Source organism: Amphiprion ocellaris, chromosome 23 (assembly GCF_022539595.1).
Source record: "Amphiprion ocellaris isolate individual 3 ecotype Okinawa chromosome 23, ASM2253959v1, whole genome shotgun sequence".
Classification (NCBI taxonomy): Eukaryota; Metazoa; Chordata; class Actinopteri; family Pomacentridae; genus Amphiprion; species Amphiprion ocellaris.
The window spans coordinates 8,314,545-8,332,790 of NC_072788.1; the positions used below are offsets into that span (position 1 = coordinate 8,314,545).

General features: G+C 40.1%; 1 protein-coding gene and 1 long non-coding RNA gene across 2 annotated transcripts in view; one reads left to right on the plus strand and one right to left on the minus strand.

Annotated features, from left to right (window-relative positions):
- The window catches only part of pcxb (pyruvate carboxylase b), a 332,924-nt gene that overhangs the window by 283,010 nt on the left and 31,668 nt on the right, over positions 1-18,246 (plus strand). The window contains exons 18-21 of the mRNA XM_055007761.1: positions 2,578-2,745; positions 3,492-3,573; positions 12,311-12,468; positions 13,207-13,293. Of these exons, the coding sequence (XP_054863736.1) occupies positions 2,578-2,745; positions 3,492-3,573; positions 12,311-12,468; positions 13,207-13,293 (495 nt within the window). The remainder of the gene's footprint in view (positions 1-2,577; positions 2,746-3,491; positions 3,574-12,310; positions 12,469-13,206; positions 13,294-18,246) is intronic.
- Positions 464-1,781, minus strand: LOC118471310 (uncharacterized). The gene is made up of 2 exons (XR_008600603.1): positions 1,505-1,781; positions 464-1,404 (listed from the first exon to the last, which is right to left on the minus strand). It is a non-coding gene; the product is annotated as an uncharacterized LOC118471310 (long non-coding RNA).

Genomic DNA, 18,246 nt, shown 5'->3' on the forward strand with positions numbered 1-18,246 from the left:
GCAGTTTAAAGTTTTTTGTACTCCCTCGTTTTAATCGATGGTGCAATTCCATTGACTTGACTAATTCTTGATGAAATTACCACTCTTTAATCATTTGAGCAAACGGTTGTGTTGGTGTGAGTTTACCTCTCTTACCATACAGCCTCTGCTTCTATTTCTGTTGCTAGTGTTACATTTGCTGCTATTATTATCGAAATGCCAGAATGTAAATTGATATTCAGCGGAAAATAAAAATAAATGAAGGGAAAAAAAAAGCCTTTTCTAATAACCAATTTCACTAATGTGTTGTGCTGAATTAAAAGCCCTTTAAACACATATATGGCTTTTGATTAGCATTTTGTGTAATAAGAAAATTTTCTCCAGTTAATGGCTGAACACAGCCGATGGTATTCAACTTGCTCCAATTAAAATAACTTGTATACTCGCGCCTCTTATCTAAACGAATGGACTGATAATGCTCACAAAGAATTAATTTCTTTATTCAGGCATGACACAATATTTGCAGACGTGAAATGATAAACTACCACAGTATGAACCTCGTACGCAGCAGTGGCAGTCTCATAGAACGCTGCCACAGCTAATGAGGTTAACTTTTGTAAGAGGAAATGGGCATGTAATGTAACTTCATGGAGTGCAGTGATCATCAAAGGAAGCGCAACTAAACATTTAAGCTCCATTTGCAATTTCTGCTAATATCAGTTAAGATTTATTTTTCAAAATAATCCTCATAAGTGTCTTTATTTAGTTGTGCTGTTCAAGAATTTTTAAATTTATATTTAATCATTTTTTTGTCTCAGATCTGTCAGAAGTGTGATTTTCCTAAGTGGCGATTTCAAAGCCGCTTTCTCAACAACAGAAGTAGAAAACTGGCTTAAATTAAACATGTGTTTTAATTTCAGATTAATTCAGCAGTTAATGCAGTGATTATTTAGAAAATATCAGTAGTCATTACCCCTTTTTTCCAAGATCTGATCACTCCAACGACTCTTTTTGTAAGAGAGGAGTAACGTCCAGATTACACAGATCAACTACAACCACTGACAGGTGAATGAATAACATTGAAATATCTCAACGCAGTGGCACTTGTCAAGGTGAGGGAATTTATAAGGCAGCAAGTGAACCATCAGTTCTTGAAAATTGAGGTGTTGGAAGCAGGAAAAATAGGAACCACAGATCTTGTCAGGTGTTCTGTCTGCTTGGCCACCAATTTGTGAAACAACAACATGGTCATGGGCAAAAGCTGACAGTCCCAAAATAGTAGCCACTGCAGCATAATCTGCTAGAAAAAGACGTACTGCTGAGCATGATCGAAAGATATGAGAACTCATAGTGTGTGACAGCTTGCTGTGTAGCTGCAGACCTATCAGTGTCTCCATGCTGATTCCTGTCCATCGCTGTAAGCACCTATAACGAGCACAACTGTCAGAACTGGATCACAGAGCAATGGGAGAAGGTGGCTGGGTCGGATGAATCAGATTTTCCTGAGTGCGTGTACGTTGTTTACCTGGAGAACAGAAGATAGCAGGATACACTATTGGAAGAAAGCAAGCTGGTGGAGGCAGTGCTGCTCTGGGAAACCTGGGGTCCTGGCATTCGTGTGAATATCACATTGCAGATCACGCAACTCACATGGCAACGGCATTCTTTGAGGGCCTCTTTCAGCAGTGTAACCACACCACACTTTTACTGGCTGGTTCAAAACATCTTGGCTCTGTGTTGTTTTTATTTTTCAAAAACAGTCGTAAGGCTGAAATGTCTCCTCAGTGCCGTTTATTGTATCATCTGGTAAATATAAGAAAACACTCTGGTCAGCGAGCTCAGGCATCTTGTGCACATCCCTCTGGAAGTAGCTACCTTACAGAATGTCTCAAACTTCCCATGAACACATTTAAACAAATAAAAATCTAAAATACATATCAACACTATCCAGTGAACATCCAAGTAGTTCATACTGCACATATATTCACAAAATAAACAAAGGAACATCAAGAAAACAACATTCATGAGCTTGTGCTGGTCTCCCCAACCTACCTCGTGCACACCTCTCAGGAACTGAGTGTGGCACCAATGCCAGTTATAACACTATAGCTCCAGAGAGGGCGCTATTCAGTCAACAACAATAACTTAGATTAAAACCAAATTACAGCAAGTGGAATTATTTACCATATATACACTGTTACAGCAGCACAGTGCTCCCTGCTGCCCTGCAGAAATGGTTCAGCAGTGGTCTGAAGAACATGAGTTCAGGGTGTTGGCTCAGCCTTCATATTCTCCAGATCTCAATCCGGTTGAGTATCTGGAATCTGCTGGTAAAACACACTGCAATCCATGGAGGCCCCACTTCATACTTTACGGGCTTAAAGTATTTGCTGCTGTCATTTTGGTGCCTGATACCACAGGAGGCCTTTAGATGTTGTGAAATCCATGTATTTTGGGTAAGAGCTGTTTTGGCAACATAAAGTAGACCTGTTCAGGTTTAGGTAGGTGGTTTTAGTGTTGTGAATTCATCAGTTTACGATTAAATTCATGTATTCCACCCCTCTTTCCTTGTGTGTGTCTCTCTCTCTCTCTTGCCAGGATATGGCTGGTCTGCTGAAGCCAGAGTCTAGCAAGCTTCTGATCAGCGCTCTCAGAGACCGTTTCCCAGATGTGCCCATCCACGTGCACACCCACGACACAGCTGGAGCCGGTGTAGCCGCCATGCTGGCTTGTGCTGAAGCTGGAGCTGATGTAGTTGACGTGGCAGTGAGTATTTATCACAATCGTTCTACAGATCCCTCACATTACTAATTTACCATAACTTCTATTCAGAATTGATATTGGGTTTGTTATAAGAAGCCTGACATGGGACCACTACCAATATTTTGAAACTTATGTCCACCCACCAATTATCCTGAACATGAACAAACACTCACTTCCTACCAGTTGCTGCAGTTTGTGTAATGAAATGTTGCTGAAACTAAACAGAAACAATTGTTGAAGCCAAGAACATTCCCTTCACTGTGCTCACTGACGCATGCTGCCAGCACAGGCAGTTTCATTAAAACAATTGGCTACTATTTGCAGTTTTGGATTGTTGTGCTGTTCAGTTTCTTGTAACACTGAATGAAACAGACAACCGACTGTCCACCATGAATCACACTCACTCTCTAAAAACATTTGCATTGGCCCCATTAGTTTATGGAGTTAAATAATGAATAACAATAATAATAAAACATTGATGCACAATAACACAAAACGAAGCAAGCTGAAATACACTCAGTAGGGTAGCGAAGGTTTTTTGTGGGGAAAAATCCTGTTGAAAGGGAAGCTGGTGTTTTATGCTTTCTGACCACTATTCATTATACTTGCATGAACTAGATGCAGATTTGCAGAGCACCTTCTACTTCATGTATAAACAATCAATCCACTAAGTTGGGGACCCAGATTATGCGTGTTTGCAGTGATTAACACTTAATCAAACTGTATTCATATGGATTGTCTCTCTTTAGGTTGACTCTATGGCTGGGATGACCTCTCAGCCCAGCATGGGAGCCATGGTCGCCTGTGCCAAGGGCACCAAGCTTGACACTGGTAAGTAGCAGTTCTTTACTTAAAGAGTGAGTAATCTCAAAAGGAAGTTCTTTGTAATGGATGAGTTTTGGTAGATGCTGGCCAGTTGCTATTTTATCAATCTCATTAGCTCAACCATAAAGAAGAAGTTAGAACAAATATGTCTGAAGAAGCAACTTCAGATTTCCACATTAAGCTTTTATTGCAGTACGTGGTTGTTAGTGAGACAGAGAATCTCTCCATCATACTCTGAAATGATTTTTGGGTGTCTTTCTTAGAGTCTGCTACTTTACACGAGGGAAGAAAATCAGTCAACGAATCAATAAATGACAGAGCGCATCAGTAATTATGGCGCTAAGTCGGAGAAACCTACACATCCTGCTCAGTGATGATGTACACAGCCAATTATGAGAGGAAGATGGAAACGAGAGGGAGGCAGACCAAAAGAAAGGAACCATTGTCATGAATAAAAACGGTTGCTCTGATAAACAAAACATTCTCGATCCATAAAATGGATAGTTCAGAAAGATTTAAGCAGCAGATGATACATATGAGCAGATTTATTTGCTGCTTAAAAACCCATCTGCTCGTATATAAAAATACAGCTCGCAGTCATGAATAAGGTGATCTTATTTTCATTCCAGTGTGTTGTAAAAAAATTAACAGCACAGAAACTGCTATGCTTTGTAGTAACTTTCTCTGGAGGATTTAGAGGTTAAAGGTTCTTCGGGGCAACTGAGATGATGCTTGGTTACTCATTTGCTTTCCTAAACGATATTCTGCCACGTTCTATCAGAGCTGTTTCATGTACAAGCCCCTCTGGACCACTGTGGAGCACCTCGGCTTCATTCGGTTTTCTCGGGACATTATATGATAAGTGGAGGAATGGATTCATAATGTGTTCATTCCTCGTTGGGTTTGTCGTACTGCACAATGTCATTTTCATGGGCTGCAGAAAAGCTGGAGCTCACCCTCACCTCTGATAACTGACCAGGCTTGGTGACCTCCTGCATCAAATATATTTAAGCAGACAGTTGTAAAAATGCTACTTAAAAATTGAAGGAACATGAAACAGGCTAAAGGAATTAAAAATGATGTGGAGTTTGCTGCTTAGTTATGTAGAGTAATGCTATTGGGAAAACTGACTCAGCTCTGCTAACTGGATCTGATAGCTCATTTCCACTACCCAGAACCACGAAAAGCCCCACTAATTTTGTTTACACTACATTCACACGGCTCAGCTAATGTACTGTCGGCTGCTGTAGTGCAGGATATTATAAACATTAAAAGCTGTGTGTGGCTGTATGGTAGCTAAATGCAGATAATGTTTTTACCCCAAGTTCTCCTTGTATCCTCTAACAATAGATTTTCTTGTTTTCTCGTTACATTTGCCTGCATTCCTGTCACACGTTTTGCATGTTTATTAATACATTCTCGTAGATGCCATGCCACATTGTTCGGAGTGGGTTCTGTGGGTCCTGTTATGAATACAGTAATCACTGACTGCCGATGTCAGACTGTAATTTAGCAACCTTTTGTTGAGTTGTGTTAATAAATTTGCAAGTGGTGCTGTTTGAAAAGTCACAGGAGGCACCTGCATGTTACATTATTGTGCATTAAGTGCATTCAGAAAGCATTCAGACCCTTTCATTGTATTTATATTTTGTTGTATTGCATCATTGTGCTACAATAGTTCAGTGTGATTCCTCCATCATCAGTCTAAACTAAAAAAAAAAAGTTTTACTTTGTTGGAAGGTGAACCTTTAACACAGTAGTAGGTCCTGAGAGCATGTTTCTATTAAGTTTGCCCTCAAGACTGACCATTTGCCCTGCCCCTGCTGGCAGAAAACAACCCCTATTATGATGCTGCCACCACCATGCTTCACTGTTGTAATAGTTTTGGCCAGTTGATGAGTGTTGCCTGGCTTCCTTCCAACGTGATGCTTAGAACTGAGGCCAAACTGTTGAATGTTAGTTTCATCACACCAGAGAATCTTATTTCTTATAGCATGAGAGTCCCTATGTGTTTGTGGGGTTTTTTGTTTGTTTTTTTGCAAACTCCAATCGAGCTTTTATGTATCTTTCACTGAGGAAAGGCTTCCATCTGGCCACTCTGCCATAGCAAACAGATCAATGAAGCATTGCAGTGACAGGTGCCCTTCCTGAAGTTACTCCCATCTCCACACAGGATCTCTGGAGCTCAGCCAGAGTGACCACCAGGTTCTTGATCACCTCTTTTATCAAGGCCCTTCTCCCGTGATTGCTCAGTTTGGCTAGACAGCAAGCCAACTCTCAGAAGAGTTTTGGCTGGACCAAACTTTCTCCATTTAGAAATTTTAGAGGCCATTGCGCTCTTGGGAACTTCACCTTCAAGCACAATTTTTAATAGCTCTCCCCAGATCTGTGCCTTAACACAGTCCTGTGTCTGATCTCTGCAGTCAATTCCTTCAACCTTGGCGTGGCTTTTGCTCTGATATGAATTGTGAGACCTTATATAGACAGGTGTGTGCTTTTACAAATCATACCCAAAGGTCAGGAGCATTTTCTGTTAAACCTGTAACATTGCTCAGCAGTGATCTGACAGTGTACTGAGTTACTCCTGAGTGCATTTCTACATCAATGCAGCAAGGTGGAAAGTTAAACCACTGGTCAGCAAAAAAGACATTACTCCTTGCATTTCAGTGCCACATTACTTTTCATTTTGCCATTTCTAATTTCCGTGGATGAATGGCCAAGCAGAAAACAAGATGTCCGGTTGAATTTCCAGAGCAGCTACAGCGTTTTTTTGTCAAGCAGAAGATAACTGTAAACATCAGGTCTTGATGTTATTAGCCCCTGATGGTGTCCTTCAATGTGAACGGGCTTCTTTCCTCAGCTCATTGTTTCGACAGAAATATTTAACAATCATACACTGAAAAATCTGTCATAAAAGAGGAAGCAATTTCTGTAACAGTCCATAAAACAGCACAGCAGCAGATCCATTAAAACATGCTGTGTTCTGAGGATGATGTGTGACTTGTGCTTTGAGAGGAAAACCTTTTCTTTACTGCTGCTGCCTCCATCTACGTTTTAAACCCTCAGCTGAATGCAGCAGGTTCACATCTGGAGCTAACAAATATTGCTCTGGACAATACAATAGACATGATAGAAACTCTGTCATCATTTAGACACAGTCCAGTTTTTGTGACCGAATATCAATTCATGAGCGTACAGTAGCACAAAAACAGCAGAGAGAAAGGCAAGGTCGTTGCTAAAGAGTGACAGGTTCTCAAGTCTGTCAGTTTGTTCATTGAATTTCAATTTGCCTCACTTGAGACTGAGATTGGGATGCAGGATGTCTCCCTCTCACATACATGTTTGCATACTTATTCTGTGTCCTGTTGTGACCGTGGTATATGCATTATGCATATACATGCAGACAAACTCCCTCTCACGTCCACATTCTTTCATACCTGTCACCTTGTGCTTGCCTCTTCTTTTCATCCCTGCTTCACCTAATTCCTCTCCCCTTTTCTGTCTCAGTTTGACTATGTCACTACTTTTGTAATCAAGCAGTGCAGTGCCTTGGATACTTCCATACTTGCTGACCTTAGTCTGTTGACTGCTTTCCTTCACTCCCTCCCGTCTTTCTCCCATCTCTGTTTCAAAGCAGTAATCAGTGCTGTGCAGTGTGCTCTGCCTCCTCTATCTCACTCCCTCTCTATGCTCTCATGCCTTTTCCTATCACCCCCGCTTCTTTCACATTGTCTCTCCATCCTCCTCCTCCCTCCCCCTCACTTGGTGACAAAGCAATTAACAGCACTTTCCATGCCTAGTTCACTCCCTCAGACTCCCCCTCTCTCCCTTCCACTCCCTTAGCAGCTCTCACAGTATCTCTTTGTCCCAAAGAAATGTCAAAAGCAGTGTTTCTCAGCTTGATCCATTTGTCTTTAAGCTGTCAGTTTATTTATTCAGCAACTTAAGCGTTTTAAAAGTGATACATAGTCTCAGGCACTGCATTTACTTCCTTAACTCATGCGACATGCATGGATTTAATTGAAAATTTTTCAGCTGCAACAACAATGAGCCGTTCAAAATGCAGCAGTCCCAGATGAACCCACAGCAACTAAACCCAAACAAAGAGGAGGTGAACAGGGACGTTTAGCATCGACTCCATCTCTCTCTCACCATTTCTGTCTTTCTGTCTTTTCTTTTCTCCCTCAATTCCCTTGTGCCTCATCTGTCTTCATCTATGCGTCTTGCTTTGCTCTCATTGTCACATCAACCACAAACGCTATGTGTGTGACTCTGTTGGTGCAGAAAATGTATGTATACATTTACAAATTCCAAAATATGTGAGACTCTTTGTGTTTCTAACCTGTATTAGTCGGTTTGTGCTGCTGAGTTGAATATTAATGATTCGTTGTCGCTGCCCTGCTGCCATCCTAATGTGTGATGTATGGACATCTGTCTGTGGAATATATACACATGCTATATAGGAAATGATTTTGGAATTGTAACCAGCAGTGGAAAAAAAAAAACCCTATGCAGTATCACCTTCAGCATGATTTAGCCTGTAGTTTATTACAATACCAGAAAATGATGCAGACAGAACAGAGTACTGGTGTGTTTGCTTCTTTACAGCCAACTTTCCTTTTTGGATAGCAAACATGCTCCTGTTATTCTTCCAAGCCAAAGCACTTCTCTGGTAAATGAAGATTATTAATCATTTTTAACAATTTAAGACTGTCCAGCTCACACAGGTGTAGTGTTTGGCTGATGAGACAGAGAGAGGAAGATTGCACACAGTAGGCTTATGGAAAACAGTGTTTCTTGGACAAGCTGCAGCTCAGCTGTTGGACCAGGTGCCTTTCCATCACACAGTCTGGAGCTTGTGACTCTGAAATGCTTTTTTCAGTTAGTTAAAGTGATAAAGTACAACTTCTACCTTTCACTAAGCCCCTGACCTTTCCTTTGCAGTGGACTGATTGGGGTTTTGAAGCCACACTAGTGATGTTGTTCTATAAAGGTTCAGTCAGTTAGTTGGCCCACTGGCCAAACTACTGGGTGGATTGCTGTGAATCTTTTCATGACCTCTTCATGATGAATTCTAATAATTTTGCAGTACTATAATGGATAATTCTGTTTCATTGCAATCCTGTTACTTCCACATAAATGTAGCTACTGTGATTTGGGCAAACAGTTGCATCTTCCACTAAGATGGAGGGAAGGACTCACAAAAAAAATATAAAACACTGCTCTAAGATCCTACATGTTGTTTTTTGGTGGGATTTTTATTTTACCTGGGGTCAATCTTCCAACACAGTTGTGAAATTTCCTCTCAGCTACCACTGTTATTTAAGCTCATCACACATAAAGGAAGACACCCAGCTGCAGATTTCTATGAGTTTATCTGCTTTCTCTTTGAATTGTCATTCTGAATGTCGATCAAGTTTAAAATCCAGTCCAGAGCAGTGAATTAAATCACCAGCGACTGCAGGGAAAATCTTATCTCCCACCTTCTCATGTAATCTTAATTCTTCCAAATGAGACTTAACTCTTTCTGTCCTCTGTGATATGCATTAAGTTCTGTCTTTCGAGGATTTAAAGCGTACTTACATTTTAATTTTGCACTGAATGAACATATTTATAGATTTGGATGTAGATTTGCATGCAGATGTGGCCAATTGTGGATATAGTGATATTTGAACATTTTATGAAAGAATCATATGTTGTGCAATAGCCTCGCACACACAACAATGTAGTCAAAGCTGTGTAGACTCATGCAGCCGCATCACATACGTAAAAACTACACTTTATGATTAAAATTGCACTCATTTATCAGGGGCACCACTCAGATATTTTTAAATTGGCCATCTGAGAGACCTTTATCAGGAATATTTTCAGTTGAATATGAATAAAATTACCAAATCTACTAGCAGTGATCAGTCTTATAAAGTTGTGAACTCTGATTTCGTTGACTTCCAGTTTTCAAATAAAGAAATATACGGTAGAACCGACGATAATTATACACAAACATTTATTTACTGATACTGCAGACAAGCAGTAAACAACAATGATGTAACAAACAGTGAATAAATTAATGCAGATAAACAAATTAACTGTGATCGTCACTGGAAGCAGTTGGTAGAGTAGTGGTCAATATAGAATTAGATTGTAATTGAGAAGCCAATCATAATTTGTATATTCACCAATTGAACAGATGGAAAATGACACTTGCGTAGCCTTTATAGGAGGGAGGGGGAGGCTGCTGCAGGATGTGAAGCTGTGATGATCAGCTGGATGAGTTGGTTCAGGAATGCAGAGACAGGATGGCAGCTTTGCAAAGTTGCACTGAAAAAGTGCTGATGTAAAACTAGTAAAAGCTCATAGTAATAAAGAGAATGTTTCCGCTGCTGCATTATAAATGTAACTTAACAAGCCCAACTTTAAGTAAGACATAGAAAATAAGCCTTAAATTGTAGAAAGGAATCCCAAAATAAGTAGTCAGAACACACATAAAAAGAAAGCCTGTATAACATTAAGCCACAGTTACTTTAAACCAACATTATACCCCCAATGCATTTCATTCCAGGGATTTTCTTTTTATACAGAAAGTTTCAGAGCTAAATTCAAATCAGCATCTAACCAATTGTGGATGTGTTCATCCCAAGGGGAGGTGTTGAGCTTCCTCATCCAGGAGTGGTCAGAGGCCAAATACCTTCATAACTTACTTTGAGAGGATTTCTTAAACATACAAATTCAACTTCTCACTCTGTTCAATGATCTTAAATGCCGCTGAAAAGCTGATTAAAACGATACAAACATGGTATGTTTATCTCATAGAGGTCCTGAGATAATATAAAAAGTGTAAACATAAGAATCAACTTATGAATTGTAGATTTCCAGGATACATGAAAGTAAACTTCTAGTATAACTAAGAACACAAGCAGATGCATTAAACAATAAAAAATAAGACTTAAGAATTATATGTGTTTAGAATAAAGGGGTGTTTGTGTCTCGTGTGTGTACTTCTCCACAAACACCTCACATATGAATTGTTCTTCTTCAATACTGTTTCCTGATGAGTCCAGATATTGAGGTCATCACTCCAGTGCTGCTGATTTTCTTCATTTTGAGGCTTTAAAACTGTTCAGTTAATTGTTCCAAAGCAAGTTTTGATATGCAGATGTTCCATTTGGGTGAAAGTTTTAGGTTAGCAGTCTCCTGAAATGGTTTCTTACCAAATCCACAGCTGTGAGAAAGGGACCCTGGATTCTGTGTGTTGCTTAGGAGTGTGTCTGTTGTCCTGCCCCATCAGTCCGCTACACAAATGACAGAGGGTTTTACAGCCACAGTAGCCTCAGCAGAGCAGAGCAGAATGCAGTGCATCCACAGTTTTTCAGATGGGAGAACTTAGTTACTCCTAATTATGTGCAATGTTGAAAACATCTTTTGTCCACAGACTGCAAGCCACAAGTTCATAAAGTGGAGTCTGAAATATTCAGCTGGTGCTGCTTATTGGTACAACTGACCCAAGCTTACATTTGAATCAACAAAAGCTGCTGTCACAGTGAACATGGCGTCCTTTCCCCTTGTAAACTGAGACTATAATTTCACAACGGAAGCATAAATGAAAGCAACAAAAATGGTGCTCACATACAGAGAAGGAAATGGACCCAATTACAGCCTGGCTTGACAAGCGGCTGAGTTCGAGGAGCAACAACATGCAGATTAATTTCACATTAATTTCACAGTAGCTCCATTCTCCCACCAAGATCACAGTGGAGACACGCAAACATTTTGGAGTGTGCGCTCTCTTTGAGTCATAAAAACACAAGCTCGTCACTCGGTTGTTGTGGAAGTAACAAGCTAAGTTTGTCTCATTAACATGGATGATTTTTGTCATCATTAGCCAAAAGCTCTGTGTGCTGCCATTTCTGTCTGTCGTGGCATTAAAGCAGATTTTTCCTTTCAAGGTAATCGGCTTTAGTGCACCTTAACCGGCAGCAGCAGAATGTCATGAATTTGAGCAACAGATGTTTTATTTAAGGATCACAAAATCTGACAAAGATTTAATGAGCAGTTCAGATGTGAAAAAAGGCAAGATGAAAATGCAGCTTTCAAGCACACTCACAGGCTAATAGTACACTTTACCTACAGTTAGGCAAAGTAGATGAAGTGCACTACTCTCTAGTCCAGTTATCAAAAAGTGAACTCCTGGCAGACTACAACATTTTGGTTTCTTTCTTTCAGACACTTGTGCTGGTTTGTAAAACCCCAGCAATCTGTCAAAACTGTAACAAGTTTCACTTTATGTTTATATTCTCATACATTAAAATCAACTGCATAAATTCACAATTGACTTGCTAGCACTAGTTGTTGATGTGACTAATGCAGATAAATGGCAGACTGCCATGTAAACTTCCACAACAATTCAACTCTATTTGTGGTGAATATCACATCATTTCCCTCTTTTCAGCTGCAAGGGGACAAAAACGATCGAGCAAAAAAAGAAGAGATTTTGGTTTTAAAGCAGAATTAGCAACTGGCTCGTATCTCTGTGCACAGCCTTCATGTCTGTCAGTGCAGCGTTTATAATAAACCCAAATCCACCACATATTACAGGCTGCTGTGAAAAACTTTGCATTTCTTTCTGCCTTTTGCTGTCTTAAGAAAAGCAGCAAAATTGGTTGAAATTACTGTGCATCAGTATTATCGAGTCTTACTGTGCGTGGTTTCCATTGATTTGATGTGGTTTCATTGTGTTGTGTTGCAGGCATTGCTCTGGAGAAGGTGTTCGACTACAGTGAATATTGGGAAGTAGCCAGAGGCCTGTACGCTCCATTTGACTGCACTGCCACCATGAAATCTGGCAACGCTGATGTCTATGAGAACGAGATACCTGGAGGACAGTACACCAACCTCCACTTCCAGGTACAGGCAGCTATTCTTGTATTTTTTATTGTGTTTTCTCAGTTCTACATTTTTAGCTGCAGAGGATGGAGAATAGGAGCTGGACTGTGCATCTCGCAATCTTAGCTGTGTGTAACATTAGATACTGTTATATGCCTGCCTGTGCATTTGTTTTACTTGAATTGAATTTGATGTAAGGACTGTTGACATAGGAATTTTTAGAAAAGAATATTCGGGATCTCAATCAGATTTATTTCGACACCCTTCCTTTAGAAGTTTCTTTCTTCAAAACTACTTACTGTGCACTGTTTTAGAAGCACTGACTGAAAATGCTGCTTGAACAACATATTTTTCTGTTTATTTATTCTGTATGGCAGATTAGAAGAGTCTACATGTCTACAATTTACACAGTCACACTCTGAAAAGTGTCACAGATCATTAAAAAGTGACTGAATCATTTTGTACCTACTGCAAAAACCCTGCAGCTTCCTGTGTCTGAGACCAGTTGTGACCTGTTTATATCAAGTGTTAAACAAATATACGGTATAGAAAATTACAGTTTACAGTGGGGTACCACAATGGCCCATCTGGCCTTTGCTAAATTTAAAAGCTTTGGTCACAAGTTATTGCTTTAGATCACAGAATGATGCTGGCTCACCCAGCACTCCCTGACTTTTCCCTTAAATGGGGAAATAATAAAGAGATTATTTTTACTCTGCTCATTTATTCTGCCATTTGTTTCACTGTGGTTCATTGCAGGCTCACAGTATGGGACTGGGAAATAAGTTCAAGGAGGTGAAGAAGGCATACGCTGAAGCCAATAAACTACTAGGAGACCTCATTAAGGTGAGACATGAAGATAAAACATGACAAATCCCTCTTGGTTTTCATCACCGAGCAGTGCAGTTTCAGCCTTTGCTCAGCTTCACCAGTAACTCAGGAGTACAGAGCAGTTCAGTAGATACACAGGACAATAGATGTACACAGAGTCAGTGAGGACTCATCATTTTTAGAATTAGTGATGCCAGCAAATCCTAATTTGACTTGACAGATTCAAAACTCCTTGATTCAAGGTAAAGTCAGTGATTATGATCTTTGTTCAGATTCACAGACTTAATTTTTCAGATCATCTACTAGTAAAATAGGAATGAGAAAATAATTAGCTCTGCATCTTAAACAACTGGAAGCATATAGCATATTTGCAACGATGGGGATGACTCACTTAATGCATTACATCTAACACAGTTTGAGAGGAGTGTTCTGCCAAAAGCACAAATACTTTGGCACGTTTTTGCTATTCCTTCATTGGCATGGCTCACAGTGGCTGCTTCTACCAGGCTGCCCCTCTTTCCAGGCTTGGCTGAACCAAACAATCCCAGATTAAGTAAGGTGCATCCACTGTCCTGTGCTGTCTGAATTCACCTTCAGCTCACTGTATATTTTTCACCCTCCCTAGCTTCCTTTAGCTCTGTGCACCTACATTACAGCATCTTTGCCCTTTTCTTAACTAGACTTGTTTATCTGAACTTGGCAAACTATACCTTTTCTGTATTAGGTCCATTTATCATCTTGCTTACCAAGTAGTTGTAACTTGAGCTGGATAGATTTATTCAGCATCGACACAGTTGTTTTTGCACAGGTTAATTTGAGGAGAAACTCCAGTGAACTGTTTGTGGGTTCATTTTCTGAAGGGCACATTAACTGTAGTTACGGAGAGAAGCTTCTGTTGCCAAGTCTGCAGTCAGCAATGTCGTTCTCAGCCTAAATTCACCTCCTGCCTGCCGTTTTGTTTTTCATCATCATTCATTAATTCTTTTGTTTTTCTCCCTTCATTATTTACCATCACACCTTAGTAATAGATTTGTCCCTCTTCTGCTGTGTTCACACTCACTCTGTAATTATTTCTGCTCTATTGTTTGCATTCTCTTTCTTTCTCAAACCCACCTCTCACTTTTCTTTTTCACCTTTCTTTTTGCCATTCTATAGCTGCTTTACACACATTTTTTTCCATGGCCATCTTTCTTATTTTGCTCCCTCTTGGAGTAGACATGCTCCCATGGATTCCCCATTACTCTACCACCTCCTTCTCCCTTTTTTTTAAAAAATTCTCTTTACGTCTCTCTCTCAATTTTCCTTCTCTGGCCCCCTCTCTCCTTAATTTTCTTTCCCCCTCTCTGTTTTCCTCATCAGTTCTCTCCCCCGACCTCCCCTACCCTCTCCCCATGCTCTCTATCAATTCAATTAAGACTCGGCGGGCTTCACTGCACAAGCCAATGTTGGCTTAACGTGCCTATGGGTCCTGCTATGCTCTCAGTTGTATCCTGTTAGTTTGACAATGGCGATGCCTCTCACGCTGTCGGCTTGTCGATAAGGGAGAAGGAGGCTGCTTGTCAGATTTAGACATAAAGGAGACGCACCGCATACGGCACTGGCAGTAGACAGAGCATCTGTCCAATGTATGTGCTTTTACCACGATCCCCCACACATCACTGCACACGTCATAACTATGAAGCTGTCAGTGAAGAACCATGAAGTTTGTGTCACGGCAACTTTTACATCAATAATTAAGCATTTTCTCCTTTTTTTTTATAGCAAAAACACCAAAGAAAAAAGACAAACAACTGTAATAATTTGGGATTTCTGAAAAGCATCCATCAAAGCATTTGCATAAAAGTGATTTGCATTTAAGCAATTGTTTACTTTGCCATGTTTATTAATTCATGTTTTTGAAGCAGTTGGTGCCACATCCTGAATTAGGAAATCAAGATATTTGTGCAGGATGCGTCTGAACTGACAGAGCAGCCTGGTGAAAAATTCAAAGACAAGCCTGGACTTTGGCTCATTGGCTTCCACTTAATACCAAATGACAGACTTTGACAGAATGCTCCTAAGCCAAACTGTTTTACAGCATAATATTATTCTCAGATATGTGGCTGAGCGTAATCATCACATCGTGTACTGCTCACCCAACGCAGTTCACCAAATCTACCTGAATCCATGCGCCTGATTTACAATTATAAAGGCTATAAAAACATCCTCAGCCTCTTGACTTTTCCTCAGCTTTAATTGGACAAGTCTGTTGAGGATGTTTGAGCCCAGATCAAATCTCTCTTATTGATCATACAGCAGTCATGCTGGTTGTATGTGCAGCAGCTAAGATGAAGTGGATCTTTGCCACACTGCTTGCTACAGTAAAAACTTCAGAGAGATAGGGACGTTTTGCAGGCAGCAGAATGATGGATGTGGAAGAAGGAACTGTGAAAGGTGATCTGTTTTTACCCCATTATTTAAAACTGTGTTGAAAGAGGGCAGGTATTGATCAGACACCAGTCAGGGGCTACAGTATGTGTGCACAGGCCATTAAATGTACATTAGTCACAAAAGGCATTTAGATCAGGAGGTGCAGGAATAAAGCAGTATTGTCAGGATGATATCTTACAGTGTTTGCACTTGGAATGTTGTGTTAATTATGTGTCTATAATATAGAGCCTGACTTCATTTTGCAGAATCCTCTTAAGGATAAAGTTGATTGCAGTTTTACAAAGCATCCTCATTTTTGTAAGTCTGTGGTATTTTAGTTTAAATTAATGCTATTTTTCAAAGTAATTCTTATCTGCCTCTGGCCATATGAAAATATGCTTTATTTCTGTGTTTAATGTATTTAAATCTTGTCCAACTTATTTTTATCTGAAATATTTAACTGTTATTACAATTCTGCTGTATTTTTCACAATATATATCAGTAAAGCTTTAAAATTGGTTTATATGGTAAAATCTAGTGCTGTTGTGATACTGAAAAAGCAATCTTACCAAAGGAACCTTGAAAATAGTGAACAAGTGCAAAATAGAAACGGACTAGATCTGCTTTTTCCTCTTAACGTGAAGGTTTTGTAACATGTCATCATGTCTGCGGCAACCTTTGGATGATGTCAATCCCTTCCCCTCTTCCACTTATCGTCGTCCTGGTCACGTAATGCTGCCCTTGCATGGACGGCAGTGTTGTATTATCATCTGAACAGCAGCGCTGACAAACCCTCTTAGACAGAAGATTATACCAACAAGTCATCTCTTTGAGCTCACAGCTACTTACTGTTATGTTTGCTGGAGGGCGTATTTGCTTAAGTGATAGAGAAATCAGGCAAAACACACATGACCAGATATCTCCAGGTGCTGTTTTAATAATGTAATCTCTAACCATGCTTGCATACAGTAAGTCTTTATGCAGTGTGTGTCAAGTCCACCTCTCTTTCCCTCCAAAGGACGCGAGGACAACTCAATTCAAATTTCCAACTCAAGCTTTTATTTTCCTTTTAGTTGGTTGGTCATGATATTTCAATAGGTTGTAAACCTTTAAAGACAGAGAAACAAAGTTCACACCATCAAACACAGAACCAAGAAGTTGACATATTACTCATTTAACCATTTAAATTAATCAATCACCTAAACCTTTTTAAAGCAAATAAAGAATAACCAACATTTTAGTAAAGTTTAAACATTTAACAGAACATATATATTTTTACTTAAACTCAAAATGAAACATCTTAATTCAAACTCATTTGACATAAAAATGGAGTTAATGCTGCAGGCTTTCATTAACCAATCACACAGTGAGCAGTTAACATAAACTTGGCCCTATCAAGAAACATTTCCAACCACCGAGAAAGCAAATAAACATTTCACCAACCATTGGCGTCTTTGGACTGAATCCATGAGTGGACTTGGATCTTCTTTGTTGTAGTCATTGCTATTAGTGAAGAAGCGTTGTTATGAATTACAGGTTTCTTCTATCTCATGCTGTTAAAACATTACACGTAATGTATACCGATTCCAAATATCAGTTAGCAGCCTTTCTTGAGCACCAATAATCGGCATCAGCCCTGTAAAAACCCTTATCAGTTGATCCCTAGTTTGTAATTGGCATTAACTTGCTGAACCTGAAGTTTACCTCTTTTCCTCCATTTATTTGCTTTTAACTTCCACTCATTTTGTCTTTTTTGCTCCCCTTTTCTGTCTCGCTCTACTACATCCGTCACAACATGAGCTTGTCCATATAAGAAGGACAAGTTGTATATGTATTTGTGAGGGTTGTTCTGTCTTCCGCCCTTTCCCTCACTTAGTCTGTCACTTTCCTTTTGCAATTACAGGCACGTATTCACTCACCTCCACACTGTGAAACCACTCACACAGTCTCTTATAGTTGGAGGTGGAGCACCTCCTTGTATTGCCTGTGGGGCTGCAGATGTCTGCTGCTCTTGTCTGTTTGCCTCCGTCTCTCCTCCCCTCGGTTAATCTGTCCGTCCCTTTATTTCTCCCCCTTACTCTTCCTGTCACTCTCTTCATCACTCTGTCTGCCGTCTCTCCCTCTCCGGTTTCATTTTGCCTCTTCCCCTCCTTCATCACTGCCTCCCACCATCCCTCATTTCGATTAGACTTCCTTCATGTATCCTTAATCTTTCTATCATTTCTCCCCTCCTCCTCCTTCTCTGAGCCTCTTGTTATCGCTCCTCTCTCCTGTCTCCTCCTCTCCTGACAGGTACCATTCTTCACTCTGCTGCTGGCTTGGCTGCCTCGCATTATAGTGTGTGTGTGTGTGTGTGTGTGTGTGTGTTTGTCGTATTTGCCTTTTCTGTCTTTAACACACACTCACACAGATGCACACTCGCTGTTCTGGATGATATAATCCTTTGCCCATTAGGGGAGTTCAGGTTTGGATAGAGACGCATTTCAAAACAAATTTGAGCAAAGTACACAGACACATGACACAAAGGCATACAAGCACGCTGAAAATCGCTGCCATGCC